Here is a 23,291-nt window from a genome sequence, read left to right as displayed (position 1 = left end):
AGTTTGTCATGGGGAAGTTTGTCATGGTGAAGTTTGTCATGGTGAAGTTTGTCATGGTGAAGTTTGTCATGGTGATGTTTGTCATGGTGATGTTTGTCATGGGGAAGTTTGTCATGGTGAGGTTTGTCATGGTGAAGTTTGTCATGGTGAAGTTTGTCATGGTGAAGTTTGTCATGGTGATGTTTGTCATGGTGATGTTTGTCATGGTGAAGTTTGTCATGGTGAAGGTTGTCATGTTAAAGTTTGTCATGTTAAAGTTTGTCATGGTGAAGTTTGTCATGGTGATGTTTGTCATGGTGATGTTTGTCATGGTGATGTTTGTCATGGTGAAGTTTGTCATGGTGATGTTTGTCATGGTGATGTTTGTCATGGTGAAGTTTGTCATGGTGAAGTTTGTCATGGTGAAGTTTGTCATGGTGATGTTTGTCATGGTGATGTTTGTCATGGTGAAGTTTGTCATGGTGAAGTTTGTCATGGTGAAGTTTGTCATGGTGATCTTTGTCATGGTGATGTTTGTCATGGTGAAGTTTGTCATGGTGAAGTTTGTCATGGTGAAGTTTGTCATGGTAAAGTTTGTCATGTTAAAGTTTTTCATCTCAGATTATTTTAATACATTTGACTTTGTCATGGTGATGTTTGTCATGGTGATGTTTGTCATGGTGAAGTTTGTCATGGTGATGTTTGTCATGGTGAAGTTTGTCATGGTGATGTTTGTCATGGTGAGGTTTATCATGGTGATGTTTGTCATGGTGATGTTTGTCATGGTGAAGTTTGTCATTGTGAAGTTTGTCATGGTGAAGTTTGTCAAGGTGAAGTTTGTCATGGTGAAGATTGTCCTGGTGAAGTTTGTCGTGGTGAAGTTTGTCATGGGGAAGTTAGTCATGGTGAAGTTTGTCATGGGGAAGTTTGTCATGGTGAAGTTTGTCATGGCGAAGTTTGTCATGGCAAAGTTTGTCATGGTCAAGTTTGTCATCTGAGGTTATTTTAATGCATTTGAGATGTATTTGGTCATGGTAAAGTTTGTCATGGTAAAGTTTGTCATGGTAAAGTTTGTCATGGTAAAGTTTGTCATATGAGGTTATTTTAATACATTTGAGTTTGTCATGGTGATGTTTGTCATGGTGATGTTTGTCATGGTGAAGTTTGTCATGGTGAAGTTTGTCATGGTGATGTTTGTCATGGTGAAGTTTGTCATGGTGATGTTTGTCATGGTGAAGTTTGTCATGGTGATGTTTGTCATGGTGATGTTTGTCATGGTGAAGTTTGTCATGGTGAAGTTTGTCATGGTGACGTTTGTCATGGTGACGTTTGTCATGGTGATGTTTGTCATGGTGAAGTTTGTCATGGTGAAGTTTGTCATGGTGAAGTTTGTCATGGTGAAGTTTGTCATGGTGTTGTTTGTGATAGTGATGTTTGTCATAGTGATGATTGTCATAGTGATGATTGTCATGGTGATGTTTGTCATGGTGAAGTTTGTCATGGTAAAGTTTGTCATGGTAAAGTTTTTCATCTCAGGTTATTTTAATACATTTGAGTTTGTCATGGTGAAGTTTGTCATGGTGAACTTTGTCATGGTGAAGTTTCAAGTTTGTCATGGCGAAGTTTGTCATCGCGAAGTTTGTCATGGTCAAGTTTATAATGGTGATGTTTATCATGGTGATGTTTGTCATGGTAAAGTTTGTCATCTGAGGTTATTTTAATGCATTTGAGATGTATTAGATCATGGTAAAGTTTGTCATGGTAAAGTTTGTCATGGTAAAGTTTGTCATCTGAGGTTATTTTAATACATTTGAGTTTGTCATGGTGATGTTTGTCATGGTAAAGTTTGTCATCTGAGGTTATTTTAATACGTTTGGGATGTATTTGGTCATGGTGAAGTTTGTCATCTGAGGTTATTTTAATACGTTTGGGATGTATTTGGTCATGGTAAAGTTTGTCATGGTAAAGTTTGTCATCTGAGGTTATTTTAATACATTTGAGATGCATTTGGTCATGGTAAAGTTTGTCATATGAGGTTATTTTAATACATTTGAGATGTATTGGGTCATGGTAAAGTCTGTCATGGTAAAGTTTGTCATGGTAAAGTTTGTCATCTGAGGTTATTTTAATACATTTGAGATGCATTTGGTCATGGTAAAGTTTGTCATGGTAAAGTTTTGTCATCTGATGTTATTTTAATACATTTGAGATGCATTTGGTTATGGTAAAGTTTGTCATGGTAAAGTTTGTCATGGTAAAGTTTGTCATATGAGGTTATTTTAATACATTTGAGTTTGTCATGGTGATGTTTGTCATGGTGACGTTTGTCATGGTGACGTTTGTCATGGTGACGTTTGTCATGGTGACGTTTGTCATGGTGATGTTTGTCATGGTGATGTTTGTCATATGAGGTTATTTTAATACATTTGAGTTTGTCATGGTGAAGTTTGTCATGGTGAAGTTTGTCAAGGTGAAGTTTGTCAAGGTGAAGTTTGTCAGGGTGAAGTTTGTCATGGTGACGTTTGTCATGGTGAAGTTTGTCGTGGTGACGTTTGTCGTGGTGAAGTTTGTCATGGTGACGTTTGTCAGGGTGAAGTTTGTCATGGTGACGTTTGTCATGGTGAAGTTTGTCAGGGTGAAGTTTGTCATGGTGACGTTTGTCATGGTGAAGTTTGTCACGGTGAAGTTTGTCATGGTGACGTTTGTCATGGTGAAGTTTGTCATGGTGACGTTTGTCATGGTGAAGTTTGTCAGGGTGAAGTTTGTCATGGTGAAGTTTGTCATGGTGAAGTTTGTCATGGTGAAGTTTGTCATGGTGAAGCTTGTCATGGTGAAGTTTGTCATGGTGATGTTTATCATGGTGATGTTTGTCATGGTGAAGTTTGTCATGGTGAAGTTTGTCATGGTGAAGTTTGTCATGGTGTTGTTTGTCATGGTGAAGTTGTCATGGTGAAGCTTGTCATGGTGAAGTTTATCATGGTGATGTTTGTCATGGTGAAGTTTGTCATGGTGAAGTTTGTCATGGTGAAGTTTGTCATGGTGTTGTTTGTCATGGTGAAGTTGTCATGGTGAAGCTTGTCATGGTGAAGTTTGTCATGGTGATGTTTATCATGGTGATGTTTGTCATGGTGAAGTTTGTCATGGTGAAGTTTGTCATGGTGAAGTTTGTCATGGTGTTGTTTGTCATGGTGAAGTTTGTCATGGTGAAGCTTGTCATGGTGAAGTTTGTCATGGTGATGTTTATCATGGTGATGTTTGTCATGGTAAAGTTTGTCATGGTGAAGTTTGTCATGGTGAAGTTTGTCATTGTGAAGTTTGTCATGGGGAAGTTTGTCATGGTGAAGTTTGTCATGGTGAAGTTTGTCATGGTGAAGTTTGTCATGGTGATGTTTGTCATGGTAAAGTTTTTCATCTGAGGTTATTTTAATACATTTGAGATGTATTTGGTCATGGTAAATTTTGTCATCTGAGGTTATTTTAATGCATTTGAGATGTATTTGGTCATTGTAAAGTTTGTCATCTGAGGTTATTTTAATACATTTGAGATGTATTTGGTCATGGTAAAGTTTGTCATCTGAGGTTATTTTAATGCATTTGAGATGTATTTGGTCATGGTAAAGTTTGTCATCTGAGGTTATTTTAATACATTTGAGATGTATTTGGTCATGGTAAAGTTTGTCATGGTAAAGTTTGTTATGGTAAAGCTTGTCATCTGAGGTTATTTTAATACATTTGAGATGTATTTGGTCATGGTAAAGTTTGTAATGGTAAAGTTTGTCATCTGATGTTATTTTAATACATTTGAGATTCATTTGGTCATGGTAAAGTTTGTCATGGTAAAGTTTGTCATCTGAGGTTATTTTAATACATTTGAGATGTATTAGATCAAGGTAAAGTTTGTCATGGTAAAGTTTGCCATGGTAAAGTTTGTCATCTGAGGTTATTTTAATACATTTGAGATGTATTAGATCATGGTAAAGTTTGCCATGGTAAAGTTTGTCATCTGAGGTTATTTTAATACATTTGAGATGTATTTGGTCATGGTAAAGTTTGTCATGGTAAAGTTTGTCATCTGAGGTTATTTTAATACATTTGAGATGTATTTGGTCATGGTAAAGTTTGTCATCTGTGGTTATTTTAATACATTTGAGATGTATTAGGTCATGGTAAAGTTTGTCATCTGAGGTTATTTTAATACGTTTGGGATGTATTAGGTCATGGTAAAGTTTGTCATGGTAAAGTTTGTCATCTGAGATTATTTTAATACATTTGAGATGTATTTGGTCATGGTAAAGTTTGTCCTCTGAGGTTATTTTAATACATTTGAGATGTATTTGGTCATGGTAAAGTTTGTCATGGTAAAGTTTGTCATCTGAGGTTATTTTAATACATTTGAGATGTATTTGGTCATGGTAAAGTTTGTCATCTAAGGTTATTTCAATACATTTGAGATGTATTTGGTCATGGTAAAGTTTGTCATCTGAAGTTATTTTAATACATTTGAGATGTATTTGGTTATGGTAAAGTTTGTCATGGTAAAGTTTGTCATCTGAGGTTATTTTAATACATTTGAGATGTATTTGGTCATGGTAAAGTTTGTCATGTGTTACGTGCTCCTCCCCAACCCCCGGTTACGGTGTACCTCCGAGCCCCGAGAGGAGTCACTGCAGAAAAATGTGTTGTTCTGTATGTCAAAGATCAATGGTGAAGCCACACCAATTGTTCCCAACAAACTATATTGTATTAATATCACACAAGAATAACAGTACAACAACAATAGTAATCAATTGTACAACCAATATATATTTCCTATGATGGTACCATCAGGTTCGTACACTATAACTCACTGTGCTCCAAGTGAGCGAAAAGAAGAACATTCTCCAACGTCTCTATTCCGGCATCAAGCCCAAGTCGATCCGCTCCAGCGATCGTCAGAACGATGTCCAATCGAGACCAGAATCCCGTTCGGATGACAGTCACAGGCACGCGGCCAAAGCTGCGCAAAGGTGCCCTCAAGGCGACGGGGAAATCCAAAGGCGCCCTCCAGGCGACTGGGAAATCACACCCTCGGGTATGGACGTTTCACGGCTCCAAACCGGTGAACCGCAGATTTACCTTCAAAATCCACGTTACACACACACACACACCAGATAAACGTCTGGATGCGGTGAAAATGGATGAAGCAAAGCGAAAAGCCTTGCGCGATGCGCAAAGTGTGCGGGTCAAAATGGCCGACGGCCCGTTCTCGAGGCGTAACGGCACGACGATGATTCTCCTCGGAATCAACCGCCAAAACCTGACATGCAGGTTGATCTGTCATAGCGATAACAACTCTGTCGCAAGAATCCCTTTCCCGGGAAACCTGAAGTTCGCTAGTGACCTCCGTTCGTCAACGTTTGCTCCAGACCTCGAAGCAGCTCGGCTTCTTCCCCGACTCACTCGCTCCGCCTTCTTCTCCTCCTCTTCCTCTTTGTCGTCGTCCGATTCCGGTTTCATTTAAAACATTGACTTTTTTACCTTTTGAAAATAGTAACCTCTATCTCCCTTAAACGACAACAATAATAGTACATGGAATCAAAAATGTTTACAGTGGATGAAAACCACAACAACGGAAGTGACGAATCCGTAACACATGGTAAAGTTTGTCATCTGAGGTTATTTTAATACATTTGAGATGTATTTGGTCATGGTAAAGTTTGTCATCTGAGGTTATTTTAATACATTTGAGATGTATTTGGTCATGGTAAAGTTTGTCATCTGAGGTTATTTTAATACATTTGAGATGTATTTGGTCATGGTAAAGTTTGTCATGTGTTATGTGCTCCTCTCTAACCCCTGGTCACGGTGTACCTCCGAGCCCCGAGAGGAGTCACTGCAGAAAAATGTGTTCTTCTGTATGTCAAAGATCAATGGTGAAGCCACACCAATTGTTACCAACAAACTATATTGTATTAATATCACGCAAGAATAACAGTACAACAACAACAGTAATCAATTGTACAACCAATATATATTTCCGATGATGGTACCATCAGGTTCGTCCACTATAACTCACTGTGCTCCAAGTGAGCGAAAAGAAGAACATTCCCCAACGTCTCTATTCCGGCATCAAGCTCAAGTCGATCCGCTCCAGCGATCATCAGAACGATGTCCAATCGAGACCAGAATCCCGTTCGGATGACAGTCACAGTCACGCGGCCAAAGCTGCGCAAAGGTGCCCTCAAGGCGACAGGGAAATCCAAAGGTGCCCTCCAGGCGACTGGGAAATCACACCCTCGGGTATGGACGTTTCACGGCTCCAAACCGGTGAACCGCAGATTTACCTTCAAAATCCACATTACACACACACACACCAGATAAATGTCTGGATGCGGTGAAAATGGTTGAAGCGAAGCGAAAAGCCTTGCGCGATGCGCAAAGCGCGCGAGTCAAAATGGCCAACGGCCCGTTCTCGAGGCGTAACGGCACGACGATGATTCTCCTCGGAATCAATCGCCAAAACCTGGCACGCAGGTTGATCTGTCATAGCGATAACAACTCTGTCGCAAGAATCCCTTTCCCGGGAAACCCGAAGTTCGCTAGTGACCTCCGTTCGTCAACGTTTGCTCCAGACCTTGAAGCAGCTAGGCTTCTTCCCCGACTCACTCGCTCCGCCTTCTCCTCCGCCTCTTCCTCTTCGTCGTCGTCCGGGTCCGATTTCATTTAAAGCATTGACTTTTTTACCTTTTGAAAATAGTAACCTCTATCTCCCTTAAACGACAACAATAATAGTACGTGGAATCAAAAATGTTTACAGTGGATGAAAACCACAACAATGGAAGTGACGAATCCGTAACACATGGTAAAGTTTGTCATCTGAGGTTATTTTAATACATTTGAGATGTATTTGGTCATGGCAAAGTTTGTCATCTGAGGTTGTTTTAATACATTTGAGATGTATTTGGTCATGGTAAAGTTTGTCATCTGAGGTTATTTTAATACATTTGAGATGTATTTGGTCATGGTAAAGTTTGTCATTGTAAAGTTTGTCATCTGAGGTTATTTTAATACACTAGGGCATTGCCCGTACTATATCTATATCTAAAATTATATCCCCCCCCTCTATTTACATGAAATGGTTTGGTCCAAAGCGAACGGCTTGCGAGTACGGTGACAATCCCCCCCCTCTATTTACATGCAATGGTTTGGTCCAAAGCGAACGGCTTCCGGAGTTTTGTAAAGAAATCGCCATCGCGTGCACAAACGCGCAGGAAAGCGAATGAATCGCAAATTCGGTTTTATTAGTTTTAAAACATAGTTTAACGCCAACATAGTTTGCAAACGTGAAATAAATGAATACGCTCTCAAATGTGCCATCCGAGGCAGAGTGTGTCCTCCACGTTCGGCACACGCGATCGTTCGCTCTCTCTGATTGGTTGAATCGTTTTTTGGACATAGCTCGGTAAGTAATTGTCCGATTAATATGAAACCTTGAAAAGGCACATCCTCGGGTCCCCAGCAATATACCTGGCAAGTTAAAAGTATATCGGACCCGTGGTTGTCGAGAAACAGCGGTCACAGACAAACAAACGTACAGACGTACAAACGTACAGAGATTACTGGAATTATAGATAGATTTGAGATGTATTTGGTCATGGTAAAGTTTGTCATCTGAGGTTATATTAATACATTTGAGATGTATTTGGTCATGGTAAAGTTTGTCATCTGAGGTTATTTTAATACATTTGAGATGTATTTGGTCATGGTAAAGTTTGTCATCTGAGGTTATTTTAATACATTTGAGATGTATTTGGTCATGGTAAAGTTTGTCATCTGAGGTTATTTTAATACATTTGAGATGTATTTGGTCATGGTAAAGTTTGTCATGGTAAAGTTTGTCACCTGAGGTTATTTTAAAACATTTGAGATGTATTTGGTCATGGTAAAGTTTGTCATCTGAGGTTATTAGTCCCCTACTGGTGTACACCGGAGGGGACTATAGGTTTGCACGCTGTCCCTAGGTCCGTCAGTCCGTCAGTCTGTCAGTCCGTCAGTCCGTCACGCAAAGAACAGTTTTCCGGTCTTTTTTTCTAAACGCTTAAAGCTAATGATATCAAACTTGGCACATGGTTTCCGCATGATAAGTTACAGATCAAGTTCGAACTTCACGACGTTTCGATCATTTTAAACAAAGTTATGGCACTTTGAACTTTGGGAATTCTGATAATTCTGATGATCCTTAACTCAGTGCCATTTTAAGTTTAAATTTCCTTTAAAAAAGATTTTCTCTGCAATAATAGGACCGATTGAGATCAAATTTTCACCATGAGAGGGACTCGGTCTGTAGAACATTTTAATGGTAATTATGACATCACAGGTCACGTGGTTCGGCCGCCATATTGTTTTTAGTGAAAACACGAAAACCCCTTTTTCTCTGCAACGGCTGAACAGATCGAGGCCAAACTTTGCGGGCAGAATCGCATACCCATGACGAACAAAAACGTCAGCGAGCATGACGTCATGTGTCACATGGTTTCAGAGTTATGACATTTTTAAGCATGAACCTTTAAAACCGAGCTCCTCCCTCATTTTTTATCCAATCGAGGGGAAACCACAGATCTGTTCACCATGTCGGTCTACTAAAATGTTTTTTTGGAATTTGCGATAGGTCACGTGGTTTGGCAGATATCGTTAATTAAACGAAAATATTTTTTAAAATGGATATCTCTTGAATCGCTGGTACCTCAGACCGTCAGTTGGTAATTATATAATTCACACAGTGTAATACGTGCAGGCTGCTCCACCGAGCGACCTTGCGGGCTTTTCAATGAGGCGAGGCGTGACACACATGTGTCTCAGCATACCTCAGATCAAGTTTGAAAACCAGCATCAACCGTGCATAAATTTGCATATTCGATCATTTTTGACAAAGTTATGGCACTTTGAACTTTGGTAGGGGACATGTATTGCAGCGCAATACTCAGAATGCTTGTTTTGATACATTTGAGATGTATTTGGTCATGGTAAAGTTTGTCATCTGAGGTTATTTTCATATGTTTGGGATGTATTTGGTCATGGTGAAGTTTGTCATCTGAGGTTATTTTAATACATTTGAGATGTATTTGGTCATGGTAAAGTTTGTCATCTGAGGTTATTTTCATATGTTTGAGATGTATTTGGTCATGGTAAAGTTTTTCATCTGAGGTTATTTTAATACATTTGAGATGTATTTGGTCATGGTAAAGTTTGTCATCTGAGGTTATTTTAATACATTTGAGATGTATTTGGTCATGGTAAAGTTTGTCATCTGAGGTTATTTTCATATGTTTGAGATGTATTTGGTCATGGTAAAGTTTTTCATCTGAGGTTATTTTAATACATTTGAGATGTATTTGGTCATGGTAAAGTTTGTCATCTGAGGTTATTTTCATATGCTTGGGATGTATTTGGTCATGGTAAAGTTTGTCATCTGAGGTTATTTTCATATGTTTGAGATATATTTGGTCATGGTAAACTTGTCATGGTAAAGTTTGTCATCTGAGGTTATTTTAATGCATTTGAGATGTATTTGGTCATGGTAAGGTTTGTCATGGTGAAGTTTGTCATGGTAAAGTTTGTCATCTGAGGTTATTTTAATACATTTGAGATGTATTTGGTCATGGTAAAATTTGTCATGGTGAAGTTTGTCATGGTAAAGTTTGTCATCTGAGGTTATTTTAATACATTTGAGATATTAGGTCATGGTAAAGTTTGTCATGGTAAAGCTTGTCATCTGAGGTTATTTTAAAACATTTGAGATGTATTAGGTCATGGTAAAGTTTGTCATGGTAAAGTTTGTCATGGTAAAGTTTGTCATCTGAGGTTATTTTCATATGTTTGGGATGTATTTGGTCATGGTGAAGTTTTTCATCTGAGGTTATTTTAATACATTTGAGATGTATTTGGTCATGGTAAAGTTTGTCATGGTGAAGTTTGTCATGGTAAAGTTTGTCATCTGAGGTTATTTTAATACATTTGAGATGTATTTGGTCATGGTAAAGTTTGTCATGGTAAAGTTTGTCATCTGAGGTTATTTTAATACTTTTGAGATGTATTTGGTCATGGTAAAGTTTGTCATGGTGAAGTTTGTCATGGTAAAGTTTGTCATTTGAGGTTATTTTAATACATTTGAGATGTATTTGGTCATAGTAAAGTTTGTCATTTTTTTAATTTTTTTTTTGTACAGAGTCGAGGCTCGTAAAAGAGCTAACATTTATCAAACAAACAAATGAAACAAACAAGCAAACAAAGTATATAAAAAGGGGAGCGGTCGACAAGATGGGGAGAGAAGGGGAGGAAGCACACAAACACAACATTTGAGAGCAGGGACATCGGGAGATGTGTGGGAGGGAGAGGGCCTGGGGGGGGGGGGGGGGGGGGGTCAGGATAGGTATAAAACGCAAGGACACCAAGGACTTCCAGGAAAGAAGTCGGCACCTCAAAAAGTGGATTTGGGGTGAAATTAGCGTGGGTAGAAAAGATCATGGTTTTGGATGGGGGAAGATAAGAGATGGTGGTGAACAGCTGTTTTAAAGACCTGGAGGGAGGAGTGGGATTGAAGAGAGTGAGGGAGTTTGTTCCAGAGGCGGGAGAAAAGAGGAATGAAGGAGTGAAGGTGAGGCGAGAGTCTTGATTTTGGCAGTTTCACCATAAGAGGGTTGCAGGCAGAACTTGTGCGACCTGCAGGAATATTTGGGGGACAGAGCACAGATAGAGCTGGGGGAGCAAGGCCGGAGAGGAGTCGGTAGAAGATGGAAAGACCACCAACCTGCCTGCGGTGAGTAAGTGAAAGGCTCTCGGCGATAGCGTCATCGCGGGAGATTCCAATGATTCTGAACGCTTTGGTTTGAACAGCGTGAAGCCGAGCTAGGTGTGAGGCAGGAGCACCAGCCCAGAGGGGAGAGCAGTACTCCATTGAGCTGCGGATGAAAGCCTTGTATGTGGTGAGGAGCTCAGGTGTGCCAAGGAAGGACCGCACGACGGAGGATGCCCAGTCGGCGACTGGCTTTGGAGGCCAGATTTGAAATGTGGTTTTCCCAGGAAAGATCATGGCAGATAGTGAGACCCAAAAGCTTGAGTGACAGAACTTCTTGGAGAGGATTATTCAGAAAGTGGATGGGAGGGTTGTCCAGTCGGTCATTTCGGAGAGACATCGTAAGAGTTGGAGATTTGTCAGGATTGAAAGACATGTTCCCCTTGTTTGACCAGTCTGTGATTTTGTCCAGGTCTGCAGAGAGTGAGGAGGCTGCAGACTGCCGATCTGAGGGATGAGGAATGGAGCGTGGTATGGTGAAGTTTGTTTGGTAAAGTTCATGGTAAAGTTTGTCATCTGAGGTTATTTTAATACATTTGAGATGTATTTGGTCATGGTAAAGTTTGTCATCTGAGGTTATTTTAATACATTTGAGATGTATTTAGTCATGGTAAAGTTTGTCATGGTAAAGTTTGTCATCTGAGGTTATTTTAATACATTTGAGATGTATTTCGTCATGGTGAAGTTTGTCATGGTAAAGTTTGTCATCTGAGGTTACTTTAATACATTTGAGATGTATTTGGTCACGGTGAAAGGTGAAAACGTGTGCTTCTCCATTACGTTACCACGTTGTGAAATGCTCATGTAAAAACATGTGGATGTGAGAGTGGAACATTTCGGAAAGTGAGCAATTAGTGTTACACCTGAGTGCACGGCTAACGTAAAGCTCCGTTGTCTAAATGGAAGTGCGTGTGCCCAGGTGAGTGTGTGCAAAAGAGTGCAGTCCATGTAAGTGGGGAGCGAGTGCGATAGAGCCGCAATTAATGCAAAACTATTTATAATATTTGCTCGGAGCGTGCGCCTGGCTTTCCCCGGGGACAAGGTGCTTATGTGGCGATAATGATCTTTGCTGAGCATAGATGTGTTCTTGTTTCTGCAGTTGACTCGGGCAGGACTGTCAGCCAATCGGTTTAAGGATATGGACACGGATTTGGGATTGAAGAGTGGCAATTTAACATGGAGCTTTTAGGTGTTGGTAGAGATGTGTATTTGAGATGCATTGTTTGTGTGTCAATTTTAAGATTGTTCCTCAGCCATGTCTCGGTCACTTCGATCATTTCCTCATCATCTGCGATTTGGCAGAAGAGCAGGTGGGACTTCAAATGGCGAAGCGGATGATAGTAACGAGGTGGGCCAGGTGCAGGCCTTGAGCACAGGTGTATGTTGTTGTGCTGGACGAGCACCCCTTTGGTTAAGGTCCGTCAGTGTTTCTCATAGAGATCTGCAGTGATACTTTCATCAGCCTAGCATACATAATATTACCCTGTGAATGCATTCCACCCTAAACCCCCCTGAGGGATATGGTCAACTGGCATTATTCCATTGGCATCCCAGAAAATGGCGACTATTAACTTGTGGGCTCACGATTCGGTGCTTGGGTGGCAGTGATCCTTTCTGCTTGGATTAATTTGAGGATACCAATGGTGAATCGCATTTCATCAACAGTCACAAGATGAGTGTGACGGTGTTGGCCAGATCTACGATGAGCAGTTCGGAATGCTCACTTTGACATGCCACCCACCCATTGCTGTCGATGGTGAATACTGAAGTATTGGTGGATCGATTTCATTGGGACCTCGGACATGCCCAAATGTGGGTGGATGATGTGGGAAAAGCTGATTTGAGAAATTCTAAGGTTTGTAGATACGTTGGTGACTTTAACATGGTGATCCCCTATTATTAATGCGCAGATCTGGGTGAAAGTTGGTGGATCGGTCATACCCACCATCCATCCTGACCTGGACTCATTTTCGAGTGATTGGCATCCATGCTTGAAGGTATCTGCCCATTTTATTACTGTGGAATAGGATGGCTACTTTTGCCAAACACAAGCACCATGCATTTAATGAGTTTATTTGGAGTCCACACCTTGTTTGCATAACAATCTGAAGAAACCTGCTCACCACCTGTTCACCACCACCTGAAGAAACCTGTTCACAGATCATCCCCAATACAAAAGCATGATCTTTTCAACCCTCATTCACCCCTCCCCGAACCCATCCGAAACCCTCATCCAACACATCCTAAACCCTCCTCCAACCCACCGCAAACCCTCCTCTAACCCACCACAAACCCTCCTCCAACCAACCCCAAACCCTTCTCCAACCCACCGCAAACCCTCCTCTAACCCACCACAAACCCTCCTCCAACCAACCCCAAACCCTCCTCCAACCCACCGCAAACCCTCCTCTAACCCACCACAAACCCTCCTCCAACCCACCCCAAATCCTCCTCCAACCCACCCCAAACCCTCCTCCAACTCCTCCCCAAACCCTCCTCCAACCCACCCCAAACCCTCCTCCAACCCACCCCAAACCTCCTCCAACCAACCACAAACCCTCCTCCAAACTCTCCTCCAACCCTCCTCTAACCCATCCCAAACCCTCCTCCAACCCACCCCAAACCTCCTCCAACCCACCGCAAACCCTCCTCTAACCCACCACAAACCCTCCTCCAACCAACCCCAAACCCTTCTCCAACCCACCGCAAACCCTCCTCTAACCCACCACAAACCCTCCTCCAACCAACCCCAAACCCTCCTCCAACCCACCGCAAACCCTCCTCTAACCCACCACAAACCCTCCTCCAACCAACCCCAAACCCTTCTCCAACCCACCCCAAACCCTTCTCCAACCCACCCCAAACCCTTCTCCAACCCACCCCAAACCTTCCTCCAACCCACCCCAAATCCTCCTCCAACCCACCCCAAACCCTCCTCCAACTCCTCCCCAAACCCTCCTCCAACCCACCCCAAACCCTCCTCCAACCCACCCCAAACCCTCCTCCAACCCACCCCAAACCTCCTCCAACCAACCACAAACCCTCCTCCAAACCCTCCTCCAACCCCTCCTCCAACCCTCCTCTAACCCATCCCAAACCCTCCTCCAACCCACCCCAAACCTCCTCCAACCCACCCCAAACCTCCTCCAACCCACCACAAACCCTCCTCCAACCCATCCCAAACCAATCCCAAACCCTCCCCAACCCACCCCAAACCCTCCTCGAACCCATCCCAAACCCTTCTCCAACCCACCCCAAATCCTCCTCCAACCCACCCCAAACCCTCCTTCAACCCACCCGAAACCCTTCTCCAACCCACTGCAAACCTTCCTCGAACCCACCCCAAACCTTCCTCCAAACCACCCCAAACCTTCCTCCAAACCACCCCAAACACTCCTCCAACCCACCCCAACTCCTCCCCAAACCCTCCCCAACCCACCCCACACCCTCCCCAACCCACCCCAAACCCTCCTCTAACCCACCCCAAACCTTCCTCCAACTCACCCCAAATCCTCCTCCAACCCACCCCAACTCCTCCCCAAACCCATCCCAAACCCTCCCCAACCCATCCCAAACCCTCCTCCAACCCACCCCAACCCATCCTCCTTTCAAATTTCCCATATTCACTCCTGAAAGTTTCCTTCTGTATCCATATTGTCCACCCCATGCATCCCTCTCCTGCCCCCCATTCCTCCCCACACCCATTGTTTGTCCAAGCCATATTGGCCTTCATCTCTGCTTGTTGCTCTTTTATCCTCTATCAATTGTTTTGTTTGTTCTCTTGTGTCTGATCCATTCATCATACTTATTCTAACTTTTCCACCATGAGCCTCGACTGTGTATGCAAAATAAAAATATAGAAATCTCGATACTAAATTCTCTTAATATCCATAATTGTATGGCACAGCAAATTTCTGGATTATACTCTGAAACAACAAATGCACGGCATGATTTAACGAACATACAAGGAGGTTTATGATGAGGGGAAAAACTGTGATGGCTCAGGGATACCAATAGAACAAGAACGGCACTCTTCGACGTCACGACATCGACTGATATGCCTCCGCCCACATTATTACATCATTATAATACTTGTGTCAAGTTTGATTTAAATCCATTCAGCTGTTCTCAAGTTAACACATTTTAAACTGACATCACCTCTGACCTTTGACCTCTTGACCCCAAAATTTAATCAGTTCATATTTACAGCATCATACATACCTGTACCAAGTTTTAATTTAAATCCCTTCAGCTGTTCACAGGTTCTCACATTTTTACCTGACATGACCTCTGACCTTTGGCCTTTTCGGAACCCCCAAAATCTAATCAGTTAATCTTTACATCATTATACATATCTGTACCAAGTTTGATCCCTTTAGACCTTTAGCCATTCTCAAGTTATAGACCTATTACAAACTTTGACCTTTAAACTTTCACCCCTTGAACCCAAAATCGAATGAGTTAATCTTTACATCATTATACATACCTGTACCAAGTTTGAATTAGATCACTTCAGCTGTTCTCAAGTTATAGACCTATTACAGATTTGACCTTTGACCCCAAAATCTAATCATTTAATCATTACAGTATTATACATACCTGTACCAAGTTTGAATTGGATCACTTCAGCCGTTCTCAAGTTAAAGACCTATTACAGATTTGACCTATGACCCCAAAACTGAATCACTTTATCTTTACAACATTATACAAACCTGTACCATGTTTGAATTATATCACTTCAGTCGTTCTCAAGTTGTAGACCTATTACAGATTTGACCTTTGACCTTTGACCCCAACATCTATTCACTTAATCTTTGCAATATTAGACATACCTCTACCAAGTTTGAATTAGATCACTTCAGCCATTTTCAAGTTATAGACCTATTACAGATTTGACCTTTGACCTTTTACCCCAAAATCTAATCAGTTAATTTTTACATCATTGAACATATCTGCACCAAGTTTGATCCCTTTAGCCCTTTAGCCATTCTCAAGTTATAGACCTATTTTAAACTTTGACCTTTAAACTTTGACCTCTTGAACCCAAAATTTAATCACTTAATCTTTACATCATCATACATACTTGTACCAAGTTTGAATTCGATCACTTCAGCTGTTAAGTTATAGACCTATTACAGATTTGACCTTTGACCATTGACACCAACATCTATTCACTTAATCTGTACAATATTATACATACGTGTACCAAGTTTGAATTAGATCACTTCAGTCGTTCTCACGTTATAGGCCTATTACAGATATGACCTTTGACCTTTGACCCCAAAATCTATTCACTTAATCTTTACAATATTATACATACCTGCACCAAGTTTGAATCAGATCACTTCAGCCATTCTCAAGTTATAGAACTATTACAGATATGACCTTTGACCTTTGGCCCCAAAATCTAATCACTTAATCTTTACAATATTATACATACCTGCACCAAGTTTGAATCGGATCACTTCAGTCGTTCTCAAGTTATAGGCTTATTACAGATATTACCTTTGACTTTTGACCCCAAAATCTAATCACTTAATCTTTACAATATTATACATGCCTGCACCAAGTTTGAATCAGATCACTTCAGCCATTCTCAAGTTATAGAACTATTACAGATATGACCTTTGACCCCAAAATATAATCACTTAATCTGTACAATATTATACATACCTATACCAAGTTTGAATTAGGTCACTTCAACCATTCTCAAGTAATGGACCTATTACAGATTTGACCTTTGACACCAAAATCTTTTCTTTTCTTTTTCTTTTTTGTATACAAGATCGAGGCTCGTGAAAGAGCTAACATTAATCACACAAAAAGTCAAACCGATACAAACCGACATACAACACAAAATAAGGGGAGCGGTACACAAGATGGGGAGAGAGGGGGAAGGACACAAACACAACATTTGAGAGCATGGACATCGAGAGAACTGTGGGAGGGAGAGGGTTTTGGGGGAGGTGGGAGAGGTATAAAACATATGGACAGTGCAAGGACTTCCAGGAAAGAAGTTGGAATTTCGAAAAAAGTGTATCTGGGGTGAATTAGCAGGGGTAGAAAAGATCAAGGTTTTGGATGGGGGAAGATAAGAGATGGTGGTGAACAGCTGTTTTAAAGACCTGGAGGGAGGAGTGGGATTGAAGGGAGTGGGGGAGTTTGTTCCAGAGGCGGGAGAAAAGGGGAATGAAAGAGTGAAGGTGAGCAGAGAGCCTAGATTTTGGCAGTTTAACCACAAGAGGGTTGCTGGCAGATCTTGTGCGACCTGTAGGAATATTTGGGGGACAGAGCACAGAGAGAGCTGGGGGAGCAAGGCCGGAGAGGAGTCGGTAGAAGACAGAAAGACCACCAACCTGCCTGCGGTGAGTGAGTGAAAGGCCCTCGGAGTTAGCTTCATCGCGGGAGATTCCGATGATTCTGAAAGCTTTGGCTTCAACAGAGTGAAGCCGAGCTAGGTGTGAGGCAGGAGCACCGGCCCAGAGGGGGGAACAGTATTCCATTGCGCTGCGGATGAAAGACTTGTATGTGGCGAGGAGCTCAGGTGTGCCAAGGAAGGACTTCGCACGACGAAGGATGCCCAGTCGGTGACTGGCTTTGGAGGCCGGCTTGGAAATGTGGTTTTCCCAAGAAAGATCATTTCAGATAGTGAGACCCAAAAGCTTGAGTGACAGAACTTCTTGGAGAGGATTGTTGAGAAAGTAGATGGGAGGGTTTTCCAGTTGGTCTTTTCGGAGAGACGTAGTGAGAGTGTGAGATTTGTCAGGATTGAAAGACATGTTCCACTTGTTTGACCAGTCTGTGATTTTGTCCAGGTCTGCAGAGAGTGAGGAGGCTGCAGGCTGCCGATCTGAGGGATGAGGAATGGAGCGGCAGAGAGAGGAGTCATCAGCAAAGAGATAGAGAGGATTTTCCAGAGAGTCGGAGAGATCATTGATGAAGACCAGAAAAAGCACAGGGCCCAGAAGACTACTTTGGGGAACTCCAGCCAGAACAGGAAGGGGTGATGAGAGAAATCCATTCAGGGCCACACGTTGACTCCGACCAGAGAGGAAGTCCGCAAGCCAAGCGTGGAGATTTCCATGGATACCATAGGAGGAGAGTTTGGTGAGCAGAGCTGGGTGCCGACCGTATCGAAGGCACGTGATATGTCGAGTGAGACAGCTCTGATTTCCTGTTTGGCATTGAGGACCTCCATCCATTGTTGAGACAGCAGAAGCAACATGTCCAGAGTAGAATGACCTGGTCTGAATCCAAATTGATGATCAGAGATCAAGCCATTGGAGAAGAGGAAGGATTTGATATCCAAAGCAATGATGGATTCCATGACTTTGCTGATAATTGGGAGCAGGCTGATTGGTCTGTAGTTGCAAAGATCTGTTTTTGCACCTTTTTGTGTAAAGCGGTAATGTTTGCTGATTTCCAAGATGCTGGCAGGTGACCTTGAGCAAAAGAGAGGGTGAAAAGAACAGAGAGAGGGTGAGATAGAGCAGCAGAGCAGGATTTTAGGACCCGTGGGCTGATGCTGTCTGGTCAAGTTGTTGAATCAGAGTCGAGGTTTGACAAAAACTTCTCCACCTTGTCAGGAGAGGACACAGAGTCCAGGAGCAGTTGGGTTCGACTGGGTAAGGTGGGAACAGAGAGAGATGGGTTTGGGACACAATATTTTGAGGCAAAGACAGAGTTGAGGCATTCGGCTTTGTCACGTGCGGTGTCAACTGTGTAGCCATTTGAGGTAAGGGAGGGGATGGAGGAGGAACAAACACCAGAAACGGATTTGACCAGACGCCACCATGATTTGGAGGAACGAGACAGGTTTGAAAGTTCATTCTTGAGTGTGGAGAGATAGTGCTTCCTGGCACTCCTGAGGGTAGACACACACTTGTTCCGAGCTTGGTGGAAGGAACTGAGATTTCCTTCAGTTGGATTTGCCTTCCAAGAGGCAAAGGCAAGTTGTTTCAGGGCAAATGCCTCACCACAAGATTCAGTGTACCATGGACGGGAGGAAGGGTATGACAACTGAAGACGAGATGGGATAAATCTGTGCATGAGAGAGAGCAGTTTGCTTTGGAAGAATTCCCAGGAAGAATTGATGTCAGAGGCAGTAGAGATGGGAGACCAGTCCAGATGATTGATGGCTGCTTGCAGCCCGTGCCAGTCGGCCTGTGTGAAATGCCAGACTCGTCGACACTGAGGAGGCTCTCTGAGAATGGCCAGAGAGATGTCCACTTTAACAAGCACATGATCAGAAGAACCGATTGGAGCAGAAGAAGAGCAGCAGACATTTGCAGGGAAGTTTGTCATAACCAAGTCTGGAAGAGAAGATACTCCATCGACTGAGATCCGGGTCGGGAAATTGACAGATTGTGTCAGTCCCAATGAGTCACAGAAGTCCTTTGCTGATGTGCCATGGCTGGTGAGAGAGGAACCCACACCCAGCCAGCTGGCATGATGACAGTTGAAGTTGCCACATATGAGGAAGAGAGAGTTGGGATGAGTTGATAGAAGTTGGTCCATGTTGTCAGACAGCAACATGTAAATGGAGTCATCACTGTTTGGAGGACGGTCCAGAACACATATGAACAAAAGGTGGGAGCGGAGAGGAAGCCGTAGCTAGAGGTAATCCTGGGGGTGGGGTGGAGAGAGGGCAGTGCAAGAAGAGTGAGGAAGAGAGTTTTTGATAAAGATAGCAACCCCACCACCAGGACGAGGCTCAGGTATATCATACCGGAGGAGGGAGTAACCAGGAAGAGATATTAAGGAATCAGAGACATCTTGAAGGAGGAAAGTTTCTGTTAAGCAGATCAAGTCTGGATTGTCAGAAGCAACCTGAATGGTGAGATCAATCAGGTTTTCGTGAAGGCCCCGGATGTTTGAGGTCCATATCGTTAATGAGGAGAGAGGGGAAGCATCGGGTGCAGGAGAGGGGAGGGGAGGGGTGGGGTAGGGGCAGATGAAGGATGGGCGGGGGAGGTAGGAAGAGCAGTTAATAGTGTGTCAGAGATTACAGAAGAGTTACAAGAAAGGGAAGGATGAGGACGAAAGGTTTGATGGTGATGGGATGAGGTACAGCGAGCGGTTCTTTGAGGGGTGACAGAGGAAAGTAGAAGGTTGGGGGAGGTGGAGGTATGAGATAGAAGGGAGACGAAGTGGGGAGGAGGCAGCTTTGAGAAGTTGGTGGGAGGGGGGAGAATTGGAGAGGGATGGTAGGGGGGGGGGGGGAGATTTGATGGGGAGGGGTTTGGGGGGAGTTTTGAAGGGGAGGGGTTAGGAGGGAGTTTAGGAGGGGAGGGGCAAGGGGGGATGGAGGGGAGGGGAAAGGGGGGAGTTTAGAAAGTGGATGATTTATGAAAGACGAACATTTATACCAAATTGGGTTTATTGTGATTTTCAAGTTAGTGATCCGTTTGAGAACGATGGAGGAGGGGTGGAATAAATATGAATTTAGAGCATGTAGTGAGGAAGAATTATAAGAGATTGAATATTTTTTTGAAGTTGAATGAGTTGGAGAGGAAATTGAAAAGAGCCTTTTAAATAGGAAGAAAAACAGCGTGTTGTAATAAATCACTGAAAAAAACACTGCAGGGGAAAGTTTAAATATATTTAAACAGAACCGTGAAGAACAGTCTAACATTCACAAAAAAAACCAACGGGGAGAGGGCCTAGAGGGACAACCACGAGTCACGTGAACAGGGCAAAATATGTCAGCAAAAATAACAGGGCAAAACAGATCTGGGGAATGGCGTGAAAATGGGGGTGAAACACATGGTCGAAGAATGAATGAACGAACGAAAAGAACAAAGAAGGAAATGTTTATTATTATTTTTTTTTTTTGAGTTAAGATTTTTAACAAGGAAGTATGGGGTGAAAAGATTGGGAAAAAAATGAGAGAACGAGAGTTGCAGGACCACAATCGACCGCTGCGAGAAAAACAAAGCCTCCAGGTAGGAAGCTTAAAGAACAACAAGCCCGCAATATATCGCGGCACGAAATACTCGACCACTCTATACAGGTATGAAAGATTAACACCGATAATCTTCCAAGGGATGCACTATGGGTACACACACGTAAGATAAATACAGTTTCGACAAAAATACAATTGTGAACAATTACTTAACTTCGAGCGTGCGTGAAGGTCGGGACATCTTCGAAAAACCGTGACTTCCGACTTCCCCCGCAAGATCTCGTGAGATCTCTTAATCTGTACAATATTATACATACGTGTACCAAGTTTGAATTAGATCACGTCAGCCGTTCTCAAGTTATAGATTTATTACAGGTTTGACCGTTGACCCCAAAATCGAATCACTTAATCTGTGCAATATTGTTGCATGACTACCTTGTGTAGTGAACACCTTCGGGAAGCACGGAAGGCCAAACGCGCTTTACTCCGAGACACTCAGTTCAAAATGTGGCGGAGTTAATACACGCGGGGGGTGGGGGAGGGGGTGTTTTTTTTAGTGCACTTAGATCGACTCGACCGCTGCGTCTCGTCTGAACTCTTCTAGGCCCCAGCCGCGGTCTGGATTTTTTTTTTTTTTTTTTTGTATACAAGATCGAGGCTCGTGAAAGAGCGAACATTAATCACACAGAAAGACAAACAGACACATAAAACAAATAACATCGGGAGCGGTAGACAAGATGGGGAGAGAGGGGGAAGGACACAAACACAACATTTGAGAGCAGGGACCGAGAGACATGGAGACATCGAGAGATCTGTGGGAGGGAGAGGGCTTTGGGGGGGAGGCATGTGAAGGGGGGGGGGGGTGGGAAAGGTATAAACATATGGACACTGCCAGGACTTCCAGGAAAGAAGTTGGAATTTCAAACAAGGTGGATCTGGGGTGAATTAGTGGGGGTAGAAAAGATCAAGGTTTTGGATGGGGGAAGATAAGAGATGGTGGTGAACAGCTGTTTTAAAGACCTGGAGGGAGGAGTGGGATTGAAGGGAGTGTGGGAGTTTGTTCCAGAGGCGGGAGAAAAGAGGAATGAAAGAGTGAAGGTGAGCAGGAAAGCCGAGATTTCGGCAGTTTAACCATCAGAGGGTTGCTGGCAGATCTTGTGCGACCTGTAGGAATATTTGGGGGACAGAGCACAGAGAGAGCTGGGGGAGCAAGGCCGGAGAGGAGTCGGTAGAAGACAGAAAGACCACCTACCTGCCTGCGGTGAGTGAGTGAAAGGCCCTCAGAGGTAGCTTCATCGCGGGAGATTGCAATGATTTTGAAAGCTTTGGATTCAACAGCGTGAAGCCGGGCCAGGTGTGAGGCAGGAGCACCAGCCCATAGGGGAGAACAGTATTCCATTGAGCTGCGGATGAAAGCCTTGTATGTGGTGAGGAGCTCAGGTGTGCCGAGGAAGGACTTCGCACGACGGAGGATGCCCAGTCGGCGACTGGCTTTGGAGGCCAGCTTGGAAATGTGGTTTTCCCAAGAAAGATCATGGCAGATAGTGAGACCCAAAAGCTTGAGCGACAGAACTTCTTGGAGAGGATTGTTGAGAAAGTAGATGGGAGGGTTGTCCAGTCGATCTTTTCGGAGAGACATAGTAAGAGAGTGAGATTTGTCAGGATTGAAAGACATGTTCCACTTGTTTCACCAGTCTGTGATTTTGTCCAGGTCTTCAGAGAGTGAGGAGGCTGCAGACTGCCGATCTGAGGGAAGAGGAATGGAGCGGCAGAGAGTGGAGTCATCAGCAAAGAGATAGAGAGGATTTTCCAGAGAGTCGGAGAGATCATTGATAAAGACCAGAAAAAGCACAGGGCCCAGCACACTGCCTTGGGGAACTCCAGCCTGAACAGGAAGGGGAGATGAGAGAAATCCATTTAGGGCCACACGTTGACTATGACCAGAGAGGAAGTCCGCAAGCCATGCATGGAGATTTCCATGGATACCATAGGAGGAGAGTTTGGTGAGCAGAGCTGGGTGCCAGACCGTATCAAAGGCACGTGATATGTCAAGGGAGACAGCTCTGATTTCCTGTTTGGCATTGAGGACCTCCATCCATTGTTGAGACAGCAGAAGCAGCATGTCCAGAGTAGAGTGACCTGGTCTGAAACCAAATTGATGATCAGAGATCAAGCCATTGGAGAAGAGGAAAGATTTCATATCCGAAGCAATGATGGATTCCATGACTTTGCTGATAATTGGGAGCAGGCTGATTGGTCTGTAGTTGCAAGGATCTGTTTTTGCACCTTTTTTGTGTAAAGCGGTAATGTTAGCTGATTTCCAGGATGCTGGCAGATGACCTTGAGCAAAAGATAGGGTGAAAAGAACAGAGAGAGGGTGAGATAGAGTGGCAGAGCAGGATTTTAGGACCCGTGGGCTGATGCCGTCTGGTCCAGTTGCAGAATCAGAGTCGAGGTTTGACAAAAACTCCTCCACCTTGTCAGGAGAGAAGGACACAGAGTTCAGGAGCAGTTGGGTTCGACTGGGAAAGGTGGGAACAGAGAGAGATGGGTTTGGGACGAAGGATTTTGAGGCAA

The 23,291-nt window shown here is 43.2% G+C and overlaps 1 protein-coding gene across 4 annotated transcripts in view; it reads left to right on the top strand.

The window, feature by feature from the left end:
* The window catches only part of ZNF423 (zinc finger protein 423), a 348,147-nt gene that overhangs the window by 148,987 nt on the left and 175,869 nt on the right, over positions 1-23,291 (top strand). The window contains exon 8 of one of the 4 annotated variants that reach the window (XM_068115293.2): positions 12,721-12,807. The exons of the other annotated variants lie outside the window; for them this stretch is intronic. Coding sequence (XP_067971394.1) covers positions 12,721-12,767 — 47 coding nt within the window. The 3' untranslated portion in view covers positions 12,768-12,807. The remainder of the gene's footprint in view (positions 1-12,720; positions 12,808-23,291) is intronic. 4 annotated transcript variants of the gene reach the window in all.

The sequence above is a fragment of the Myxine glutinosa genome, chromosome 5, assembly GCF_964187855.1.
Source record: "Myxine glutinosa chromosome 5, kmMyxGlut1.1, whole genome shotgun sequence".
NCBI lineage: Eukaryota > Metazoa > Chordata > Myxini > Myxiniformes > Myxinidae > Myxine > Myxine glutinosa.
This window is presented reverse-complemented; position numbering and strand designations above follow the sequence as displayed.